At 30.1% G+C, this 25,040-nt stretch overlaps 3 protein-coding genes across 4 annotated transcripts; 1 reads left to right on the plus strand and 2 right to left on the minus strand.

Annotated features, from left to right (window-relative positions):
* Positions 1–14,510: 14,510 nt before the first annotated feature.
* Positions 14,511–16,821, plus strand: LOC143188840 (phospholipase A2 A2-actitoxin-Ucs2a). The gene is made up of 5 exons (XM_076393310.1): positions 14,511–14,664; positions 15,826–16,063; positions 16,129–16,293; positions 16,391–16,500; positions 16,568–16,821. Exons 1-5 carry the CDS (start codon positions 14,511–14,513, stop codon positions 16,732–16,734), a joined length of 834 nt encoding a protein of 277 aa, XP_076249425.1. The 3' UTR covers positions 16,735–16,821.
* LOC143188822 (CDK5 regulatory subunit-associated protein 3) lies at positions 16,299–19,445 on the minus strand. Of its 2 annotated transcripts, none has more exons than XM_076393286.1 (9): positions 19,290–19,445; positions 18,937–19,111; positions 18,630–18,868; positions 18,296–18,566; positions 18,079–18,209; positions 17,748–18,011; positions 17,466–17,677; positions 17,235–17,406; positions 16,299–17,155 (listed from the first exon to the last, which is right to left on the minus strand). In XM_076393286.1, exons 1-9 carry the CDS (start codon positions 19,293–19,295, stop codon positions 17,084–17,086), a joined length of 1,542 nt encoding a protein of 513 aa, XP_076249401.1. In that variant the 5' UTR covers positions 19,296–19,445; the 3' UTR covers positions 16,299–17,083. The 2 variants fall into 2 exon arrangements, with proteins under 2 accessions (XP_076249401.1, XP_076249403.1); XM_076393288.1 differs by having other exon boundaries at positions 19,187–19,314.
* Positions 19,446–21,195: 1,750 nt separating this feature from the next.
* Positions 21,196–23,928, minus strand: LOC143177228 (transmembrane emp24 domain-containing protein 7). Its single transcript, XM_076375076.1, has 3 exons — positions 23,618–23,928; positions 22,018–22,263; positions 21,196–21,915 (listed from the first exon to the last, which is right to left on the minus strand). The coding sequence occupies exons 1-3, from the start codon at positions 23,771–23,773 to the stop codon at positions 21,700–21,702; spliced, it is 618 nt and encodes a 205-aa protein (XP_076231191.1). The 5' UTR covers positions 23,774–23,928; the 3' UTR covers positions 21,196–21,699.
* Between the last annotated feature and the right edge of the window lie 1,112 nt (positions 23,929–25,040).

The following is a 25,040-nucleotide window of genomic DNA, read 5'->3' on the forward strand; positions in this document are numbered from 1 at the left end:
TTCGTCATGGCGACTGTACAGAAATGTGACCACATATGAGAACAGTACGGTAGCAGCCTCAACTCTTCCGACCCGATATCGGTACATCATCGGAAGGGTTAACTTAAGCTCGCACATATCACATATCACTTATTTTGGAATGAAGTAGTTTATACTTGTCCTTCATTGTCCTTCATGTTTTCATTTAACGTCCAATTAATATCAGAACAGTAAAAGTTAGACTTTCTTGGTCACGATATTTTGTTTCTTCACGGAAACTCTTTTGAAATTGGGCAAAGGGAACCTTTAATTATGACCATGAACTCAAGTCACAGGAATCTCAGGTCGAACGTCTTTAACGACTTGCATCGACAGTTCTAAATACATTAGTTCTAAAGACAATGATAGCAACTGCGTTTCAGAATTTTAAAGCCAATACTGTTTGTTTGAACATAAGGTTTCATTTTTCATGTTAAGCTGTAAGTGTCAAGTTATGAACAGATTCTCTTTCAATGGAACGTCTGAATTCTTCATGTTTCGTTTACTATTTGAAAGGGCAATATGAAGTTTGTAATTTTTTTACAATTAATTTCATTAATTTAATACGGTAGAAGCTACAATCAATCATTAAATGAAAAGATAACTCTGTTAAATACGGGTAAGGAAATTGCTTTTCATGCTTGGATTTACTATACAATATTTTTTATATAAAAAATACAAATGTTTTCTACCGTTTTTTCGTTTTTACTAATATTTTCATAAAAAGAGAGTATAATTATCACACTTATGTTTACATAATTCTTGTGTTAAAAATGTCTAGAAGTAAACAATTACTTATTTACTGAAATTTATTAATAAAATAAGGTATATTATCTACTTTTTTAAAGTAATCTTAAGATTCAAAGTAGTTTACGTTTGAAATATTGGCGAAAAAACCAATTTTTCTGACTGAATCGATAACGTTGAGAGTGATACGAAAATGGTAACAGGGCTCTAGATCCCCTTTATCTGGGACAGAAAAATACATTGGATGTAAGGTCCATTCGTTTAGAACGTAATCAATGATTACTTCCCAAAAAGAATTTATTCAAGAATCATATTTATGTACAAATCATAAATTGAATATCTGAAAGAAACAAATTTTTTCAAAAATAAACCGAGTACAAAAATATAGAACCGTATACTTTTTTAATGTATTTTAATTTTTATTAAAGAGTTTAAGACAATAAATAGTTTGCAGTAATTAATACTAATTAAATTTAAGAGAAGGTTCTGGTCCAGGTACCTTCGAAAAGGTAATTTTTAGGTTTTTTTTAATCCATGCTTTTTAACATTTTATTATATGTATATCCTTTGGGCATTTAAAAGGTTGTATATTTTTTTATTTTATATTAATAGTATTATTAAATATTAAGAGTATTCGTGTCGCGTACCATAATAAGTAAGTAATTATCGAAAAACTTTTTTTGGTCGGTGAGATATCTAGTATCTCAATTACAAATCTGAACAGAAATGATTTTTTGCAGTGAACCTACAAAAGTGAAAAAAAATTTTACTTTAGCATTTACTAACACTTTAACAGCAAAAATTGCTACGTTTGGAAAAACTCAAAATATCACAGGTTCACTGTCTGCGAACGAGTATGTTCTTTAATTTAAAGAAAAAATTATTTCGATTGATCAATTAGTTTTTGAAATACTTATCCCATTACACTCCGAAAAATAATGTTTGTAGAAAAGTTCAATTAAAGAGATACACATCTACAGTTTCGAGTCCGTAGATTAGTTCTCCAGTTTGTTACAGTTTCTACCAGAGGCATTACCATACGAATTTACTGATATGGTAACTACCGCTTAAAAACATATAACTTTGGTAATTTTTAAAATTTCGACATTTCACTTTAACTATATACCTAGGTATTTTTCATATATCAAAGAAGCGAAAAATCTAATCTTGAGTTTTTGAAAGCTCTAGATTGGAACTTCTTAGAATGACCTATAATAATATAAACATTTTTTGAGTTCCTATTTTTTTACGTTTTTTTGTAGTAATATTATTAAGAATAGATTCTGAACTTATCGTGTGTTTGTAATTAACGACCATCATTTAGGACTTTCTTGTTACAATGTTGGAAAAGAGCAATATGCATACTAGACAATGAATTTCCTTCGATAACGAGATCTCATGGGTTTCATAAACACGTATTGTTCATTCGCTTTCGAAAAATCTCACATCCTGAAAGTATATGTTTCTTGCAACTAACAATCACATAAGGCGAATAGAAATGCATTGTTGCTATATTTATCTCTTCTTTCAGTCATCTTATAAACAAGAACTTTTTGAGCTACCGCAGACCGTAATTTTCTACTTGCTATAGTAACGTTCTTGTTTCTTTGCCATTAAGAGATAAAATTTAAACGGTAAGTGATTAAACAATTTTTTATGTTCAAAAAAACGATTTTGAAGTACCAGAGGTCATCATTCTTCTCTGCTATAACAAAATTCTGCTTTGGAACCGTTAATTCATAAATAATATGTTCAAAATTGGTAGAATCCGCAATTTTAGATATTCCCCTATACTTCTATGTCTATGTCTATGTCTATGTCTATGTCATATTAGGAATATGTGTGTCACAAATACGAAATTAACGTGTTGTCGTTGTGTGTGATTCTTCCGAAATATTCGTATAAACTTCCTGTAGCTCTCTTCTACACTTCTAACGCGTGTAGATTGGACAGAAAATGAATGGAAAGGTGAACATATTAATTCTTTCTATTCCAAAATTTCATCAGGAATATTTCGATTTGTCTTATGGAATGTTGGAAGTAAGCAGGTTTATTATTATTCAACGATACTCTTCGATTTTCTACAAAGCACATCACAGAATCATCTAGCCGAAACAAGTATCGTCGAATTTTGCTGTCTCTCTATCAGATGTATCATTCGTTGTTTCAATGACAATGATCACCACCGACACGATCGATATTGTAAGACAGCTTGCGGATTTTATCAAATTCTTAATTGCTTATAAATAATTAACGAAGCCCTAAAAACACCAAATTATCATTTTCGATGTTCATCTTATTTTGACCTCTAGAATCACATCTTAAAATTTCTCATACCTGTAGGCGAACATCTTATATAGATCGAAAGTAATACCCAACCAATAAAGTCTAAATCTTTATAGAAATATCGCTAGTTACATTACTTCAATTTGCAAAATATCGAAACATTAACATCATCTCTTATATAGCTTTTTATCTAAAATTTAAGCAACCATATGTAATAAATACAGAAGTTTTTTATTTTTGGTATTTATACATGCCTATATTACATAAGATAATAAAATAGAGTCCGAATATTAATGGAAATTACCAAGCTTATACTGAACGTATTAGTCCACTGGGGTATCGGGCTTTCCCCGATATAGGTGATAGGCCTTTGTTATCCGAGCGCCAGGTTAGTTGTTTAATATTGTTAAATTTAAATTAAGTTTCTTGTTTCGTAGTTAAGAACCATTTTTAATATAATTATTCATGTCTCAAGAACATTTACATAATTATAAACTCTATACTAAACCAATACAATCAACAATACAACATCAAGATTCCCAGTCCACATTTTAATTCAGTTTAACCCAGGTGCACACGACCGACAATCGGCGAACAACTAACAATGAGTAAAGTGTTTGCGAATCCGCGCAACTGACTGAAAGCGAATCCTTCATTTGCTACGCGTACCTACACGGTGCATTAATTTATGGGTAATTACTTCTTTAAACAATGGTTTGCGAAAATAAATTCACTGACATTGAATTTTAATGAAACGAAAGGTACCTTTATTACATGCTATAATATATGCTATACTGTATGCTATAACATATCTTCTTTCCAATTCGACTCTGAATATCACTGTACGTATGTATTCACATAGTATATTCAAATTTCTCTCCAACACACATGAAAACTTGTATAATTGTGTCTATAGACTTGTTTCACACAGCGGTATGTGTATTGCAATACGCGTATGATGGATACCAATTGTATATGCATAGGTATGTATAATTTAGGAACGTTTAGGCAGTGATTTTCGTAAGATTCAGTATCGTGATACTTTCTTCGTATCGAGGCTGCTGATAATATGTACATATAAACAAATTATTAAATTTATACGACAATTGCAGTATCTTATACGTGTATCATGATACACGCATCATCGTGTGAAAGAATTCTTAAATTCTGATTCTACTGATAGGTAATTACAACTTCTTCAAAGAAGAAAATGGCTAGCAAACTCAGCATAGCGATTTTGAGTATATTTTCACGACTGCAAATAATTCGCGAATTCAGCATAGATTCTTAGATACTTTCCCACGAAATGACCGTCTATCTTCTATTGTACGACTCTTGCTCAGGAAATTCTTTTTCTTTCCTATGTTTAACCAGATGTACTTTGCCTATGTAATGGTTGTCTTGCCTGACTCGAAACATTTTCTAGGAATGCCCATAACAACGAAGTGAAAACAACTTCTCCTTTGCCAGATTGAGAAACAAGAAAGCGTTGAAAAAGAACGAAAGTTAATACTCTCTGTGGTCTTTATCGTCCCTCGGCATTGAAAGTAAGCGCACGAAAATTGCATAATTCCATTAACAAAGCGCAGTGGAAGTGTTCCGAATGGATTTTTTTTTAAATATATTTTGCGAATTTAGTAAATTCTTAGAAATTGCTAATGCGTGATTCAAGTAGTTTTTGTAATATTTTGTAATATTTGTAATTTCAATTAACCTTTAACATAATAAATTGGACTACTCAGGGACTAGTTATTCAAAACTTACTTCTATTTTAAACAAGATTAAAGTTTCTTTAGTTTCTTGATTTTTCAAATGTTGTACTCTTACATATTTGAAGCTATCAAATTAAAAATTTTTCAAATTTTCAAATGCTTAAAATACAAATCTTCAATTTTCTGAATTTGAACATTAAAATCTTCAAGTCTTCAATCTCTTTATGCATTTACTTTAATTTATTCAAATATTTGAACTGTAAGTGACCCCTTTATATGATAAAGATTAAAATGTGACAATTACGCGATTTGAGATTGATATACATGTAATACATATCGTCATTTATATTTTAATCTTATGAATTTGAAAACAGCTCCAGAAAATTCAATAGGAAGTTCGATATTCATTTGATCAGCATAGAAATATGTCTTTGAAGTAATTTTATTCCGTAACTCGTTTTGAATTTTCATTAATTTTTTAAAGTATAAAAATCACTTGCTATTTTCTAATATATTTGAATACGTAGTAATATTGCAAAAAATGGTAGAGGAACTCAAATGGAAACAAACTGTTCTATGACATATTGTCTGATTTTCCTCCATTTTTCAATAATAATGCCTTAAAGTTAATATACCTATCTACTAAACTAGCAATTAGAGATGTCATAGGACGTTTTTATACAAGGTGTTCAACAATTCAGATGTCTGAAAGTGATGAATGGTGATGAAAAAATGATGAAAATACGTTGGAGGCTTCGTTTCCGTATTACTAATTATTGGGAAAATGTTTAAAATATGTCTAACTTGAAACTCATTCTACTATCGATGCACAACGTGACGTGTACTACCCATGTTATAGACCAGCAGCGATGAATAAAGTATTTCTTCAGCGATGAATAAAGTATTTTTTCAGCGATGAATAAAATATTCGCTAGGTAACTTTTAGCTAAACAATAACTACTAATCAGCAGTGGCGTGTGTTCCTTATAGTAGACAACTCTTAAAAAGTCCACGCACGATCAATAATATTAACAATAATACTATAAATTTAGTTTGACAATAATTTTGTCAATTCGCTTCAATCTTTTTGAAACCACACACGATCAGTATTATTGACAATATATCGACCTATTTAATTAAAAAAGAAAAAAAAACTGAACGCAAACTGTGAGGAGTGTCAGTAATATCAATATTGATTTCAGGTATTGAACTTCTTCCTTAAGTCGTCGTCAATATTATTTTTAATATTCTCATCATTACCGGTATTGACGCCTGAGTCACAAAAGTCAAAATTTCATCAATATTTAATCCTCATTCTTTCACTATCGACCGCACACGATCAATAATATTGTCAATACCTTCCGATATTGACAATACTATTGACTGTGTGCGGGCCACTTTAATCGAAGGTGAAGAAACAGATGTGTAGTGGATGTAGTGGATATCTTCCAGCTAAACCTAACTATAGAGGATATCTGGAGGTGAAGAAATCGGCTGCAAGTCAGATACAGCGAAGTCAATAGAACAAGTTTCAAGCCAGACGTATCTCATGCAAATCTTAGGAGTTTTCTCAATATTAAACCAACACCGAAAGGAAGCCTTAAAAGCAATTTTGTCAGTTTTATTTTCCTTCTATTTTGAGATGTAGTATCATCCTTTCAAATTTCTAGCACTCTGTATAACTGTATAATGTTATAAAATAAACTAAAACTTCAAATACAGATTCTGTGTAATTGTAATATTTAATAAGTGCTGTTTAGATACATACATGAAACATGTAAACATAAAAATAGGAAATTATCTCTTGTAGGTAAGAGACTTAACCGATTAAATGCTTAAGAAAAATGCTTATATAACATGAAAACATAGAAATAATGATTGTGGAAAAATTGCCTTCTGATAGTGCAAACAGTTATATGTATATGTAATTGATGATTTTTTATTTCAAATTTTGTATCATTACAGAATTAAATTGAAAACCCAAGAAAGCATGAAGTATGAAGTTTCATTGTAAGAAAGATTGAGTTGAACAAAATTTTTTTTATTCGCAACAAGTTCCATTAAAATCAAAATTTCAAGTTCAAACACTTTTCGAACTTTACCCTTTTCTTTAGTATAGTCAATTATAAATATTATATAACAATGATATTGATATTTATTAAATATATGACATGAATATCATATAGGGTAGATTGAGGCGTTTCCATATTTTATATTATGTATTAATAACACAGGCAGTAAAAGTGTGTAATCTGTTCGACAATAACGTGGTGTTGGAATCCTCTGTCCAATTACTGTTGCTTTGAATTCAGAATAGAACAAGTCAGAGCCTTGATACGTTAGGATACACTTGGCTTCACAGACGGTCTACTTTTAAGAGCAGTCTAGATGCCTAATTTGCGTATTTAGAGTATGAACTAAAATGTTATTTTTGTGATAGAGATCTGAACATGATCAACAGTTCTACCTTTTTTAGAGCTTATGGCAAGAGCTAGAACTTACAATGCTATCTCGTCTTTACTAGGAATGGAATGTTTATGAAGATCTCTAACTTCCAGGATAAAGACATTCATAAATAACAAGAAAATAATAGAAACCTAAATAACAAGAAATAATGAAATAGGTTGTATAGAGAATAAAGATAATATCTAATAATAATGTAAACCAGTGATGAACAACATACTTTTACTTTACTTACTTTATAACTTACTTTACTTTACTTACTTTACTTACTTTATAACTTACTTTACTTTACTTACTTTACTTACTTTATAACTTACTTTACTTTACTTACTTTACTTACTTTATAACTTACTTTACTTTACTTACTTTATAACTTACTTTACTTTACTTACTTTACTTACTTTACTTACTTTATAACTTACTTTACTTTACTTACTTTACCATACTTTATTTCAACTACTTTTACTTGTGGTCCGCCGAAACGTTGCACTTCATTTAGCTAATGTGCAAACATTTGAACAAAACGCACAATCTACGGTCAATATGAAGCAAGCAGTAAGTGGTTACTTGAAAAATACTTGCCCATGATAATACAGCGAAAACATAGGAAAACAAGAAGATATTTTCAAAAATGAAAATTTAAAAGCTTGTTCTTGAAAAACAAAGCCAAATATCTCATTAATTAAATAGCAGTTGCATATTTAATTCCTTCTAGTCAAAAAGTTATTCATGCCTATGCACATACACTGGCGACCATATGTATTAGAATACTTACCGTTTTACTAATTCTTTCTTTTTAAATAAACATCGACACTTTGGCGATGTCTTTATAGAAACTCCTTTTTATACATATGTTTCAAAGATCTCTTTCTAACGTATAACATGCATTTAACACTAGAACTACGAAAGGCATCAAAATGACGAGTACAGTAATACATTTTATTTTTTACAGATGTAAAAATGACCAGTGGAAATTGGAAATAATAGTAGATATAGGTATGCTTTATTAGTGTTCCAAAATTACATTCGCGTTTAAAAGCCTCACTTCTAAAGGAAAAGAGTCAGTAAAACGGCAAGTGTCCTGATACTTGTATATGACTGGCAGTGTATATCTGTATATACATATATTAAAAGCATCAATAATAAAAAGTAATTAATCTATTTAAATATTTAATATTGCGTTCGTTGCGGCCCGCATGAAATATTAGATTTTCAATTTTGATACACTACAAGACAAGTTGCTCATCACTGATGTAAACAATTATATTGAAATTAGCAAAAACAGATTAAGAAGGGAATGTTATTTCTTAAGTTATCTTTTACTATTTAAATTAAGTGGTGAGTGTGCAATACCGTTATTATATCGCACAGTATCACATTTATGTATGTAATGCCATTATACGATTCTATAGAAATATCATAACAATAAAATTTGACTTTTGAGGTACTCTAATTTAAGTCGACCGTAAAATTTACTTTATTTTACAATTCAGAAAAATATATAAAAAATCTAAATTTGTAAAGCAAAAGTCGTAATGTCACACAACGTAAGACTGCTAATAGAACAATCCACTTACAAATGGCGCTAATTTTCAGACGTAATAATAAGCAGAAATAAGCTTACAACATTGAAATCTGTGATGAGATGTTCACTCTTTTGTCAACCATTTGATTCGTAATTCTGACAGTTATCAAGTAAACAGCTATTTACCGTAACTCGCAAAGTAGTTAGTTTTACTCTCGAACGGATAAATCTTTTTAAAGTTGTGCAATCTTAAATGGATAGTTTGCGTGCAGACTAATCGTCCTGTGTTTTCTTCCGACTCGAATTCTTTCTAGTTTCCCACGATGCACAATCGTGTTCGTAGGTCTTTAGAACCATTGTATAGGAATAGGATAAATGTCTATAAAGACATCTTAAATTGCAGCCTATAGGCAAAAGTGACTTTCTCGAAGATTTTTTACTCAAATGTTTGATGTAACTCTTACCTATGGACACAGAATTTTAGGATACGAAGGCTTCGACTAAGACTTATTGGTATTAAGTATTTACGAAATTAATATGACATTAATTATTATTATATGGAAATTAGATATGGTATATATTATCAAATTTTATTATGCTAATAGTAATTTCATTTTTTTACGTAACTTTTTCAGTACACAAGGAATCACACAAGTCGCTTTGCTGCTTACAAGTCTAAAACATAAATACAGCTTCGAAACAATAGACTATTGCTTGCAATACAAAAGAAATTATATAGTGATCATTTTACACAATCTTCATAGCATATTTCCATAATGCTTTTTCAAAATGATTCTTTATGCATTAAAAATCCTTATGAACTATCATCATTTAGTCAACAGAAAAATTAAGAAGTTTCGTTTTTGTGGCTTAATTTTCCATGTTCTATACTCTATACAAAAGTTTCTTCTTTTTCGCTGTAGAATTTGAATCTGTGAAAAAATATACGTTTCTATTTAAAACAACAAAGTTTACTTTCAAATAGTTTTGCAAACGCTCAATAAATAAAAAATAAATAGAACACTTGTATTTTCCCTTTGAATCTGAAAAACTTTTGTATTTATTTTGTATATACACATATATGTATATATTTTAATTGCAGCCCTTCAAATAAAGAGTGCTTATTTTAGGTCACTCGAAGAATTCGTAGCATTTCTTAATGATTCAATTTCAAAAGTAAACTAGTTTATAAAAGTGATATTCTTAATTTCGAAAAAAAATTAAAGTACATTACAGATTACATTTAAGTCCTTCATACACAAGTTTTTTTTCACTTTAGCTTTTAAAAGATGATTTACGTTCTTAAGTAAAACTCTAGTTTTGAATAAACTTTCTTTATAGCATATGTTGGCTTTGCCCATGACTGTTACTGACATGTAAAAATCTACCAATCAGCTCCATTAATAAAAGTAATATTGTATATTATACAGTAAATAAATTACGTTACTATGTAAATTATAATTTTGAATATTGCAAGCTACAACATTTTCTTCTTTCGATTAGTGGAAAATATTTGAAGCAATACTTAATTCTATAATGGAAACACAAAGAAATACGTGGAAATGGTAGAAAGATACCCTCTAAAAAAATGTCCATAAAAATTGTTCAAACATATGTTCACCACACAAAAAAAACTTGAATCGTAAAAAGAAATGTGGGTACTTTATTATTTTAATAAAAACAATTATAAAAACAATCTTCCATTCTTCATTGATATCTTCTTATTGTGTAATGTTGTATAGATCGTTGCATAACATTATTCGAAGAAGTATTGAGTAATTTCAATGCAATCGATTGTCATGGTTGACCGAATAATGGCGGATCGTTTCACAGGTCCATCGAGTCGCGAGAAACTGTCGCAATTCCGGAAACGATATCTATGATACAGAGAAACAATATTTAACCTGGGTGAAACCATTTGCTGCGTTCATTTCATCACGAATTGTTGTTCTATTTGGTGTATGTCGATCTTGATTGTGCAAAGGTGATCTTGCTGGCTTTTTGAAAGCGAATCCAGTGACGTTGCTTCCTCCTTGTCTCCTGGAAAGATTGACGCTAAAGTTGCTGACCTCAAAGGCATTGTTACACGGAAGAGAAGATTTCACGGTAATTATTCCACCTAATTACTTGCCATCGTTAATCAAAGTTGCAAAGCAATATAAGAAAAAAATGGAATGTGCTTAGATTTTGGAATAAATACAATAATTTTATTAAATTTGATTAGAAATTTTTAGTGAAATTAAGGCTTTTAAAAACACTAGTAACTTAAATCTTGCGTAAATTAAATATGTTTTAAAAATTTTGTTTTATAACATTATATTAATAATGAAACTTTTTTTATTTCTGACATTTATTTCGTTATCTTCAAAATCGTAAAACATTTTTTGAACAATTTTAACAAAATTCTAAAATATCGATGCTAGTCCATAGGAAGTACCTACTTCAAATGATTATTCTTGAAAGTCATAACACAACTGAAAATCATGATTAGATAAAAGAAATAGTAAGTATAGAATAGAAAACTTAAATGCATCTAAAATTCAGTTTCTTTGTTTCTTCATTTCATTATAGTATTTATTAGGATATTAAATATATTAAACGAGGATGGCAAACAATTTTGTAACACAAACAATTCAGTATTCTAATATTACAATACTTTTAATGTTTAATACACCTATAATAGTTTTTCGTTTTTTGTACGATTTTATAAATCATTCTGAAAAGTATCTCAATTTTAAGTTTAAAAATTAAATAAAAAGATCATATTAAAGATCACGAAAATGAGTATTACCTACCTAAATTGTTTGTTATGACATTGTTTTTCATTTTGTAATTACGAAATGAACCTACATTCCAGTGATTCGCGATCACTGCTTTATAGTACACAAGTACCGCTAGTTGCAACCTACTACATATGCCCATTCACTGTAAATGCCGACGATCGAGGATCTTCTATTTTCCGTTGTAAGCTGCATTGGCAGTCGGTCACTACGATGGATTCTCCGTTCTCGATACATGGTCGATCGAATATGACCTATATTTCAGATTCTAACAGGAAGTATGTTCCGTAGACACATTGCAATTACAATGTAACACGAAAAGTGGAACTCTTGAAGAATATTCAGGATTACGCTACTACTCTATACATCAGTTGATTTATATCCCAAAATACTTAAATCGTAACTGTCGTCAAATTAGAAATCACAGAGAATTAGGTTTTTACAGAGATTTTGACACGATCACTTGTATTATCCTTTAACCCTTGAGCTTTCTCTAAGAAAGATATGGAGGTACTTGAAACTTAGATGATATCTATGGTCAGATCTCACCTTATAACGGCAAACGCAATTTACATCTTTTGTTACTCTCGCATGTACAAAATAGAGGTAGTTGAATAATTGATCAAAACAGATGAAAGCAGCAGTATAGTAACCAAATTGAAAAATAGATTAGAATTATGCAGAATTATGCAGAAAAGGGGCCACTTCACCGACTTCAATTCATCGAATTAATCAATGGCTACTTTTCTACAAAATAATACAGTAAGGTAAAAATAAAATATGTAGGTAGAAGACAGAATTATGTTCCCTTCTTTATTTAAAGTAATAGTAATAGATGAAAAAAGCAAGTAATTTCTTAAATGTAAACAATAAATAAATTGATCGAAAACTGAGTAATTCCAGAATTTTATTTCAGAAATAAATTATTACCAAAAAAGGAAGAAATTATTATTATTCAATTTTTCCCTTTTTATTGCTCTAAATGCTTAGCATTTCGAACACACCTCACTATTTAAACATCTCATCACAGAAATTGATTTCTAGATTTATTGATCATAATGATACTTCATCACTGATAAAAGAGATGAATCTTTTTGTTGAATTTGATAAAAAGAAGGAAGAAGAGAGGAAACATGATGAACATACCTACACATATTTTTTTATCCAAGCATATTTTCTCAGCTTATCACTTATTCTCTTGATGAAATTGTATAATAAATAAGTACATATACCCACTCCTGACAAAATTACAAATACTTGTTAAAAAGAATCTAATATCAAAAATATTCTTATTTAAGTAATATTAACTACAATAGAAATTCAGAACATATAATAAAAAAAGTAAAAGTTCTTAATTATTGGAGCGAGAGTTGATTTCAAAGCTTTTGTTTCGATACAAAATAACTCATTAAATTGTAATTACTGTCATTCTACTCCACAGAAACTTCATTCAATGATAAAACCTCCCTATCCCAGAAGGGGACGAAGAAGTACCTGAAAGTCTGATCATAAAGATAGAACGTGAAACGACGTGACGGCTGGGAGACAGGGCAACGTGCTAAAGAGGTGGAACAAGAGGTGAACACGTCTCTAATCCTCTCTTCTTCAAGGAAATCGTCGAAAGTGTAACAGTAGATTTCTCAGAGCGTCTTGTGGGATTTCTGGATAACGAGGATCAGACGAAGTGCCGTTCCTCGAGCGTTCCCAACCCGTCTTAGACAGAGAGGTCAGCAAGTTCAACGGAACAGTGAATCAGAAATTGTCAAACATACACATGTACCTACCTCCCCACGGTAGAAGGAGGAATAATAGGGGGAACCAATAATCCAGGCATCTTTGATAAGACCAGTCAGTGTCCTGCTGTGAAGGAAGAAGGACTTCAGCTTCTAACTTTGGAGAACGTCAAAAGGCTGTTGTGTTCTCGAATGTTTAAGACTTTAGTGCTTCAACAGTAAACGTGCTAGTAACAGGAAAAGATAAAGATATTTAAGTTAACATTTTCTATAAAAATCTCAAGTTTAGTTGTAGGAAAGTGGTGAATATCCGTGTACGATCGAAATGTGTGTGTACACTTGAAGTTACTGTCTATATGGGCTCGATTTACTTGTAACACGTGGTTATAAATGTTGTAATCATTCATTTTTTTAATTAGACATTTTTTGTACGATTTCATTAGTTTTCTTTCAAATTGGAGGTTCAGCTTGACATTAAATTTTGGGGATTTTAAGTTATAATATCTGAAGCTTTCCCAGATAACACACGACGTCTTGAAGACGTCTATTTTATGTTCATTTTATGCCTGAATGTCTTACAACATAATTTAGACGTCTTAAAAACATCAAAGAGCGTACATCTTAAAGACTTGCAAAGTCTTAAAGACACACTACATGGACGACTTAGAGACTTACGCTTTGGGATGTCTTAAGAAACATTCATAAGACGTTTCAAGAACGTCTAAATTATGTATATAAGTCATTCAGACAAAAATTAGACGTTTTTAAGACGTCCAAAAGCATAAGTCTGTAGGACGTCCATGTAGTGTGTCTTTAAGATGTTTTATAGACGTAAATTTTGCAAGTCTTTAAGATGTACGCTCTTGGATATTTTTAAGACGTCTAAACTATGTCGTAAGACATTCAGGCATAAAATGAACATAAAATAGACGTCTTCAAGACGTCGTTTGCTATCTGGGAGGTAACTAATTCGCTTTTACACTAATTAGTAATCATGAATATTAATAATCATTAGACGTGATTTGAATATATATAAATATAAGACAATTAAAACGCGACAAAATCACAATTAATAAGAAATATATGAAAAAGTAAGCTTGATGAAATGATAAATGAATCTTTCTCTCTAGTCAACTATGTGCGACGAATAATGATTTTTGACACAAAATGCTATGATCTTTCACTACTAAAACTCAGAACCTTTATTATGTCGGACAAGTTAAGAATGATTCGTAGCTGATATGATATGAAAACGTACTCGATGAATCGCAAAAGGATCAAAATTGTGCTGATTCCTTATGTCTTTGGATGGCCCCAATCAATATCCTGGACATTCTGGAGGATCGTCCTCATCTTGTCACTTGTGATTCTTCCAAGGTTGCCTTGTTACGAAGGCCGTGGTACGTAATCGTATCATTTATAAATAACATGTATATTTAGTAAAATTAACTATTATTATGATAAATATGCACAGTGTTGATAGGACTTATTCCTTTCAGGACATTCTACAATAAAAAATAACAAATAAATAAATTTAACGTTAATTTTCATGTCATGTACGAATTATAAAACTTTTAGTTTAAAGATTCATTGAAAATTCCATTTTTATATATAATAATCTAAGTTTTACTTTGACATTAAAGTTAATCCGAAATTTTGTGACGTACAGTAGCAGGGTCCTATTCTTTCAGATTTTGTAATTAAATTTTAACAAACCGTAAATAACAATTATATTCTATTACAATAAAAAGTTCAATCAAAAAAGACTTACAAACTATTATGAAATACAAAAAAATTACGCTGATAAAATGCGATAGAAATATTCAAGCTTAGTGATAAGTAACTCTTTCAGTGTCATAAGTCATAAGTATACCATCTGTTGCACCGCAGGCGGAAATGTGCCTCACTTTTACAGATCACGGTGCAGCAACCGTGAAACGAAACAATGTACTGCTTGAAAAAGTATAAAGAAAAATACGTTTTCAAGTACACCTACTTCAAGTGCAACTATTAATTGGATAAGTGGCACAAAACTTACAATTCTCAATAATAATTATGATAAAAAAGTATAATTTTGATTAATGGATTAATTCCTATAATATGGGCATTCTATGAACATCAATTTTTGAAACTGTACATACAAGTGTCCGCACACGAATAATTTTCATATCTACATGAGATACTTTTGGAACAAAAGCGGGCTACTGATAACATTACTACTCGTTTGAGGACCGCATAAAATTACAATCAAAATTTTTTAAATACAGTTAAATGTCTCCTGATTATATAAACAGTATTCGCCAATGTATTTTATAGAGCAAACTTATTTTTATAATAATTTTATAATTAGACAGTGCAACGATCGTAAATCGTAAATATCATTCAGTCAAATGGTCTAAAAACTCGATATTTTTTATTCAGCTTCAAATTTATTTATTATCGTTTAATAATCATCTTTGTTATAGAAATTATTTTGAATAGAATCCAGTGTAATATCTATATAATTTGACTAAAACTTAAAACATAAGATACTTATTTTAATAATTGCTTTTAATATACAGCTAGGAATACGCTACGTATCCAAAGGTCGATTGAAGATAATCGAGTATACAAATTAAATACAGATGAACCATCCTCTCATTACATAGAAAATGATTGGCAAGAGGGAAATCCATACATATTACAAAATAGGGAACCATGGGATACAGTATCTATTAATCAACAAAAGAACAATATTTATCTGCACGAACCTCTATCTGTTAATTTTACATACAATGATACTAACAGTAATCAATTGTTGTAAGTCCAATTTTACGAATTTTATATTTGCTTTGTTACTTTTAATGAAATTTGCATTACTTTAGAACTCATCATGAGGAATCTATGTCTCGTAAAAGGTTCAAAAGAGGTGTAATACATCTTTATAACATGGTAGTTTGTGCTACTGGATGCAATCCTTTAGCTTATAAAGGATATGGATGTTACTGTGGTTTTCTAGGTTCAGGATATGTCATAGATGGGATAGATAGGCAAGTCTGTTCTCAATTTTTATATTTATAATATAAATTCATTTTTATGCAAAATAAATAGATAACTTTAAAATGATTAATTAACATTTTTTTGTAGATGTTGTAAAATGCATGATTGGTGCTATGACGCTACTGAGTGCCCAATGTTTTCAGAATACTTTGTACCATATTATTGGAGATGTTACCACGGTTATAAGCCCGTATGTGGTACGTTCTATAAAATGTATGTGTTTAATACTCTTTTAAATTGCTTATTCGTAGTTTTGCATTCCAGCTGTTGAACACGGAAATTGGGGAGGATCTGGATCATGTGCTCAACGATTATGTGAATGTGACCGTACATTTGCCGAATGCTTAAGGCGTTATCCTTGTCCAACAACCAAAGCTGTATGTACTTCGTCGCCTTGGAGATTGGTACAAAATCTTTTTATGGTTATGTAACAACTGAGGTAGCAAAATTAATGCAGAGTAATACATGCATATAACAATTAGAATTGAATTTCCAAATGGACAACATGGTGTCCATATGCCAAAGATAACGAAGATATATTTTAATAAAGATACAAAATCTGTCTGTATCCTTATGAATCAGTAAAACAATATTTATTAAACTAATCCTTCATTTTATTTAATTTTAATACTTCAATAATATTTTATTTTACTTGAAGAGCTTCCTCCTATTAAAGTACAAAAATGTTTGTAATAAATTGTTTCAACTAAATTATATCATTTACTCTATTTTTCTTATGATTAAATCTTATTTACATTGAATAGTTTTTTAATTAATTATTTACAACGCATTGATATCTCCCATTAAATGAACAATTCTGTTTTTATATCTCTTCGAAATATCTTTCTCTATCTGTAATATAATAAATTAGTAAAGCAATGCTCCTTAATGTGATGTATTATAAAAATTATAAAAAATAAAATGAAAGTACCTGTATTTGTAATTCCTTTGTCTTTTGTATTAGTAATTGTAAAACAGGTTGAAGAGAAATACCTTCTTCTATTGCAATTTCTCTTTTCTCCCTTATAGTCTTTTGTAAAACTATCATTTTATCAATTAAATTTAATTTTTGTTTTAACGACAAAGTTAAAGTATCGACGTATCTAGAATTATAAGTTCGTTAGATTCATTTAAAAAATAGATGAAATTACTTTTTAGTTACCTTGCAGAATGTTTAATATTGTGCAAATGTTGGACTTTAGTATCCAGCATTTCAGATAAAATCACTTGAACATTATCTAACATATTTTGAGTATTTTCCAATGTAGAATGTTGCAAGATAGAAGACGAATCTTGTAATTGACTAAAGCTTAGAAAATTTATGCTATTATCAGTTTTGAACTCATACAATCGTAATTTAAGAAATGCTTCCAACTACAAAGAAATAATATAGACAGAAATGAGTTTATTTTTCACCAAATTCAAACAACACAAAGGTACATACCTCATGTAAATCATTAATAAAATCAGTTCTAGTAGTTGAATTATCAAGAACAGTATATGCTTCAGTACCACTAGCAGTTCCACCTTCATGACCAGCTGCCTCCACAACTATACCAGATTCATCCAAAGAAATATTATAATCTATATCTCCAGGTGCATTTTCTACATTTCCATCACCCCAATCAATTTCACCTCCTTCATCTAAATTAACATCACTACCCAAATCCATGTCTCCATTTAAATTAATTTCACCAAAATCAATTCCCTATAATTTGAAAAGAAAACTGAAACACGTTTTATAAAATCAGAAGATTTCATAGATATTTATTTACCACATTGTCAACGTCTTCGTCCCTTTTTTCCTCTAAATCATCGTCATCAGAGCTTATATTTAAAGGTGGTTCCATAATTGATAGTGGGGGCTCTCCATAAATCCATTCATATGCAGTAGTATTTCCCTTTTCTAATAAATTTACACCATGTACATAATCAGATTTAAAATATTATTTAAGTATTGTTTACATAAATTTCTTGTTAATTTTAGCATACCAATCACATATTTTATCATGGGAACACAACCACCATCGTGTTGTCTACCCAAAGTGTAATTAACAAAGCCACAGTAAAAGTCTACAGCTTCTTTAACTGATTTTGTTTTCTTTGCAATCTTCTCATAAATTTCTGGAAGGTCTTTTACTTTCTCTGCCAGCTCACGTTTAATTTGCTTACCAGGAATGCCTAACTGCTTACATAGTGAATTAAATTCTGACCTAGCCATATTTTCTGATTTTTTATATTCTGCCTCTTTTTTTTCTAAATCCTGTCAACATGTGAAATTATATTATTTGTAATAAAGTAAGAAATATTGTTACAAAATACTTACTGCTTGCAGTTGTTCTAATTTTTGAATCTGCTTTTTAGTACTTGGAATTTCATATTTAACATTTCTTATAAGCATTTGTGCAACTTCTGCAAGATATATATTATCTTTCTCATATGCACGTACTATTTCTTGCCAATCTTTCATTCTTTGTGACCCATACTTTCCAAACACATTTTTCGTATCAGCTTCAGTTTCTTTTAAGATTTCTATTATTTTCAAACAGTGAAAGTAATTTATATCTGAAATAATATAATGATATGTGTATTACACAATACATAACAAAGTATAAAATCTTTGTTTAACTTACGTGTCCCAGACAGCAGTTTCACAATGCCATCATGAGCAGGCATGTCTCGAATTGCATTATTAATTTTTTCTCTAATAACTAAAATTTTTGAATGCCAGTCTTTATTACAATGTCGTCTACTGATTAACCAGTCCAATAATTTTCCTGTATTGATATCAATAGGAATATCTTGTTCCTAAAATAAAATAACACTTTTAAGTATGTTGTATGTAACTGACGACTACTTAATTTTTAAGAAAATAGTGTTTACTTAGTATTGCATTTATGGAATCATTTCATTTTGAATTTGTTAAGCAATGTATATTTGACAACGACATCAAATAATTGTTTAGTTTAAACAATTTAAAATTTACCTCCATAATGTAAAGTGTATATTCGAAGTTCTACTCTAATCTTGAGCGTTTCCGTGTTAACAGATTCAGGTTATAACAGCTGTTAAATCTTGCTTGTCTCTGTTGTGTCGTTATATTTGAAAGTGAATATAACGGTTAGGATACAGTACCGGCTGTATTCTTGGTGACCATTGGTGACACGCACACTATACGTATTTCCGAAAAGGACTTTAACCCTTTGCACTCGAGGGCTCCGGAGCGGAGCCATTTAAAATTTTTCTTCAAACTCGAGGGCTCCGCTACGGAGACAATGCAAATAGTTTTCAGTTTTTAACATAAGAACAAGAACAAATCGTAAAAACTAGTTGTAAGATGTTTCGTTGTTGGTGACAAATGACTTCTTTTACACTTTACACTTCTGTTAAAAAAATAAATAATGAAAAACCAATGTCACATTTGAAGTTTGTAAAATTGTTGGTGGACCAATTGATTGGGAATTTTCGACAAAACAGCACATCTCGAGAATAAACTTATACACCAAATACGGAGGGCAGGCTCAACAACCACCTACACATTATACGTTCTGGAACCAAGAAAGATTGTGTAGTGTGTTCGAATAGAAAAATTCCAGGCGAAAGACGGCAGACCCATTATTTTTGTGATACCTGTCTAGAGAAGCCAAGATTACATATTGGCAATTGCTTCGAGAGGTATCACACTTTGGAAAATTACAAAATGTAATAATTTTATAATTTTTTTTATATATCCTAACATTTGTATCCATAAACAATTAAAAAAAATAATAACATACAACGATGACTTTTCTTTCAATGCGTATATCATGAACTTACATGTGAATATGATCTTTTCACTCAAATGGCTTCGAGTTGCTGGTAATATGACTCAAAATAAACTTCGAGTGCAAAGGGTTAAATCTACTTCTGCCAAACTTCATATGAATGTAAGTATATGCCACGTATTCCAATCTTATATCAATATTGTCAATAATTGCAAATTAGCCATTTTATACAGGCGCAAGCAATGTTTGAATTATGTAATAATATGTAATCATCAGGATTTTATATATAAATTATAACAAATGTACTGTATATGTACAAATACAGAAAATCCTGAGACGTTAATATTTTTAATAAACTAAACGATTTTCACGTAACATTATATTTCGACTTTATTTTGTATAAGTACAAATTTTTAATGTTTCAATTAAATTTTTCTAGTATACATGTAATTTGATTTAATACAACATACAGGTGCGGCATTTAAATGGAAACGCCTGAATATCGCCGTTATTTAATACTTTCTAAAAAAATCCTCAGAACAAAGTTACGTTATTCCGAGAGGCACAGGTCACCATGGAAAGAAATTTTAGCCAAGATCATTCTTTTCCTAGACTTTAAGGTCATTGGTGGTTTTTTCTTTCTTTTTAAATGAAATCCTGTATTTTCTTCATCCCTTATAAGTGATTCCATTTAAATGGTATACCTTGTATATTTCAATTGATTGAAAAACAATGTATATACACCATCACACTAAATGAAGAAAGATTAGAAAAAAATACGGCTTCAGAAAGCAACTTGAAAGTAGAATGCTTAATAAGAAATTCTTATGAATTGATAAAATGAAAGTATATTAACATGTTCCAATGTAATTCGAATCCATGCATCAATATATTGTGTGTCGACCCCGTGATTTCACAGGATTTTCAGCTATCGCGTCGACTGCCGGATTCCATCATTACTACACGTTCTGCGGCACTTAAGCTCCCAACAGCGAATACTTAGCCAGCGTACAATGTATTAAGAGCAATAGGATAGAAATATCTCTTGATTAATAAGTATTTATATTTGAAATTTAAACAAATAAGATAATGGAGAATTAGTTAAGAGAATTACGAAAAGTAACATCGTACGCGCAAATATTTTAATTTATTATGTTACACATTCGTAGGAAGAAAAGTGCTTTTCATAACAGTTTTTGTTACACTGTTAATGACAAAGTATAATAACAATGTAAGACTTTACTATTCAAAGAGACATGATAGTTCAGTTGCTCTCATATTCTTTGTTTTAGCTTACAGGAGAGCAAGTACCCATATTCAAACGTCCTATCCTTAGTATAACTTAATGTTCAAATAATACACACATGAACGCGCATACACAACACTCTTCATACATGAGAAAATTTGAAATTTCTCTTACTATCGTCCGCCTGCTTACAAAATTGTACTTCAACGTCCAAATTGAAACATGGACATAGTAAACAACTAGCCAATGTTAACATGGCACCATGACTGATAGTTAAAACTTGCAGAATGTTAAATGCGGCCTTGTCTCCACATCGCGCAGACGGATAAATTATTTTATTGTAAATAAACGGAACTTTATTGTTCATAAATAGTTTAACGAGTTCGTTAAGGTTTTCTCTCTGTAAAGAAGGTTTTTAAAGTAAACACTTGTCCCACAGATATGATTAAAATTGTAAGCGTTTCCATGAGAGACCATATGAGTACACGTTCATTCAAATCTTCGGCACGTTTACGACCTTGTGCTTCTCGTAGTCGATGATGAGTTTGATAATCTACAATGCTATTTAAATTTTTATGCACTTCTTGTGCAGAAGACTCCATCTATAAAACCATATTTACTATATTAATTATCAATTACTTTTACATATATGTTCATAAGTCACAGAATAGCAGTAAGAATAGTTAGTAGGTAAATTCTATTACCTGAGTCATAACAGTTATATGTTCTCCAAGGGCAACAATGGATGACTGTTCACCTACTCGGAAATCCATGTAAACGAGCTTATGTGAAAATGTTGAAAACTCGTTACTGAAACAAGCCTGATATGCTCCTGTCATAGGTGCTATAAACTGATGTGAGTCGAACTGCGTTTTTATTTGCCTGTAGATGATCTCTTTATTCGGAGCTTCTAAGGTTACATCTACATCATATTGACCCCCAGTGACGACCTACGAAATATTTATTCAATTTAAACAATATAACATAGAGTTTTGCATATCTCTTGTATAATTGCTTGTATAAGCAATGCCAATATTATTTTAATCCTTTGCAGGTGGCACATATTTGTAAACACATGTTAATGTGTTGCCATTGTAGCAACATTCGACTGCAAAGAATTAATTAAGCCGTTAGATGTTTTAAAACCTCGTAATACAATTTCTGAAACTGCTTCAAAAAGGAATTACAGTACTCAATTACAGAAAAATAAAAGTTGTATTAAATCCTTCACAGTTCAAGTTTTCCTTCCTATTATGTATTTTGTCCTAAACGAATTCATTAAGTATATATTAAGCATATGATATACATGAAAACATATTAAGCTTTAATTGATATGATGAGAGTCACAATATTTACAGTACCTCAATTTTCAATATTTGATATGAAAAATATTCATAAATAATTACATAGTAATTAATTAAATGAGAAAAAACTATTATTAATCATTCTTTATTTTAGGGCAGAAATAAACTCAGATACAATTGTTGAAAATATGTAATGACAAGAACTTATTTTCTGTCCGATGAATACGACATTCAATATGTAAAGTTCCTAATGATTATATCCTAGTCTCTACCTAACACGAGTAGTTTCACTAACTTTACTATGTTGAGTCATAATACTAAATACCATATCAGATGAAGGTTAAACCCTTTAACTCAGATTAAAAGCATTATATTCCAATATAATTTTGCTGGACTTCAAATTAAATAACCTTGTACAAAATTATATGGATATTTCTAAACATACCATTAAATATAAAAATTTCATGCTTAATAGTATTGACAAGACACATAACACAGAAATTACAGAATAATATCTAAAAGGATTTGAAGAAAATAGGTGAAAAATTATAGTTAATTAAGTTTTGTACTTTTCAAGAGTCTTCAATCTCTAATTGTTCGAAACAGACCTGCATATGTACATACACATTGTATGATATAGCTTATAGTATGTTTAAACTATGTATACGAATGTTCATTCTCCTTTATTATATTAATACATGTACATAGTACATACAAAAGAATTTAGAAGAACATTTTGTATGCAATTCTAAACTTTCTAATTCTACTGAGGGTTAGTCAACTTCAGATCTAAACTTTTTTGAGCTTTCTCAGGCACTATACTCTATACTTTTTACATTTGTAAATTACTTCATTCCATCCTCAATGATAAGCTGCCAAAGAACATAAAATGTGACCAATACTATTACATCGTAACGAATGCAACTAATTTGTAAATGCCGTTTTATAAGTAAATGCTTTTAAAAAAACTTCTGCGTTAAACGATGCACAGTCAGCGTACCTGAAACTCGAGCATTGCCGTTGCGTTCTTTTCGATTTCTTCAAAGAAACATTGTTTTGCATTGTCGGGCAGCTCAAAACTTAGCTCAACGCCACCAGTTTGCAATATCGTGCCGAACAGCGAAGTCAACAGCAGGCAAATCGACCAGTAGTCCATTTTCGGTGTAATTTCTTGCCTTTTGACGATTAGGTGCTATCGTTCAAACATTTAAATCTGAACAAATGCGCAGATTAAAATATCAAATTAGGTATCGGACAGAAGATCCCGGCCCAAACTTCATGCAAACAAGTTATTCAAAGCTATTCTAACGTGGCCGGATATTCCTCGCGTTGGGACGACTACAGCGCCCCATCAGCGGAACTGACTATGGTAACGTCTGATTTTAAATTAGATTACATACAACCAGCAATAATTTTGATTGGTTTATTAGTTTAGAATGTTTAGATTACATTATTTCAGCGTGCATGATTCGTTTGTATAGTATAGTCAGAGTTGTTGATTTTTAATATAGTCTAAGTTGGTTTTTGTTGTACTTATACCGGAAAAGCGATAGTGTACAATAGATTGTAAATAATTTTATATCCATAAACCATAAAGTGTGGATGGATTAATAAATAAATAAACACAAATATAAGTAAACACAACCAGTAATAATAAAGTATGTATATAGAGTTAAAAGCCTTTCCTTAATAAAGAAAAGTTATTTATTTATTTAACCATAACTATTTAGCTCTTTGAGTAGTAAATTAGTGGCGCTATCTTCTCATTCTTCTAAGTTGCAATTATAATATTTCATATTATTGTTAATAAAAATCATTCTTAAAATAGCAGGTAAAACAACTTTTAACCTGATTGTACAAAATTATGAAAAAATGATACAAAAACTCATTACTCAAACATGCAAATGTTCGAAAAGAAGGCACTGTAAGTAGTACAAAAGGTTAATTAATGTTTTACCTTGCCATATGCTCATGTATCACATGTTAGCACAATATAATTATAAATCTATGAATTAATTGAACTACTGGATTATGGTAACTTTATTATTTATCGAATGACTGATAAAATTATTACGACATTTTTATAATATTTTATATGTATACATAAACTAATAAAAGTTATAAATACTCTATTTTGATCTATTTTATGAAAATATTTAAATGTTTCGCAATTACAGCGCTCTAACATTTTAAATTTGTTAATGTGATTTAATTCATTAAAATTCAATTTACGTACTTTGGTATTTGCCATTTGACTTCAGTAAGTTAAACTAATAACATTAGAAAATATTGGCATGTACATATTGCATTGTACATGTAGGTGCATATAAGTCAAAGTAACATTGGTAACGTTTAGGATCAAGTCAATAAGAGTTATTATAATATTATAATATATATAATAATAATATAATAATAATAATATA

This window comes from Calliopsis andreniformis, chromosome 3 (genome assembly GCF_051401765.1).
Source record: "Calliopsis andreniformis isolate RMS-2024a chromosome 3, iyCalAndr_principal, whole genome shotgun sequence".
In the NCBI taxonomy this organism is placed as follows: Eukaryota; Metazoa; Arthropoda; class Insecta; order Hymenoptera; family Andrenidae; genus Calliopsis; species Calliopsis andreniformis.

Excerpts from the sequence above, each read along its gene's own strand:
- LOC143188822 (XM_076393286.1), bottom strand. Across the intron at positions 18,567-18,629 it reads AATTAGAACAACTGCAAGCA|GATTTAGAAAAAAAAGAGGC; the intron begins GTAAGTATTTTG and ends ACATGTTGACAG. Across the intron at positions 18,210-18,295 it reads CATGATAAAATATGTGATTG|AAAAGGGAAATACTACTGCA; the intron begins GTATGCTAAAAT and ends TAAATTTATTAG.
- LOC143177228 (XM_076375076.1), bottom strand. The coding sequence starts at position 23,773 with ATGGACTACTGGTCGATTTGCCTGCTGTTGACTTCGCTGTTCGGCACG. Across the intron at positions 22,264-23,617 it reads CGGCAATGCTCGAGTTTCAG|GTCGTCACTGGGGGTCAATA; the intron begins GTACGCTGACTG and ends AATATTTCGTAG. Across the intron at positions 21,916-22,017 it reads ATATAACTGTTATGACTCAG|ATGGAGTCTTCTGCACAAGA; the intron begins GTAATAGAATTT and ends ATGGTTTTATAG.
- LOC143188840 (XM_076393310.1), top strand. The coding sequence starts at position 14,511 with ATGAAAACGTACTCGATGAATCGCAAAAGGATCAAAATTGTGCTGATT. Across the intron at positions 16,064-16,128 it reads ACTAACAGTAATCAATTGTT|AACTCATCATGAGGAATCTA; the intron begins GTAAGTCCAATT and ends GCATTACTTTAG. Across the intron at positions 16,294-16,390 it reads GTCATAGATGGGATAGATAG|ATGTTGTAAAATGCATGATT; the intron begins GCAAGTCTGTTC and ends ATTTTTTTGTAG.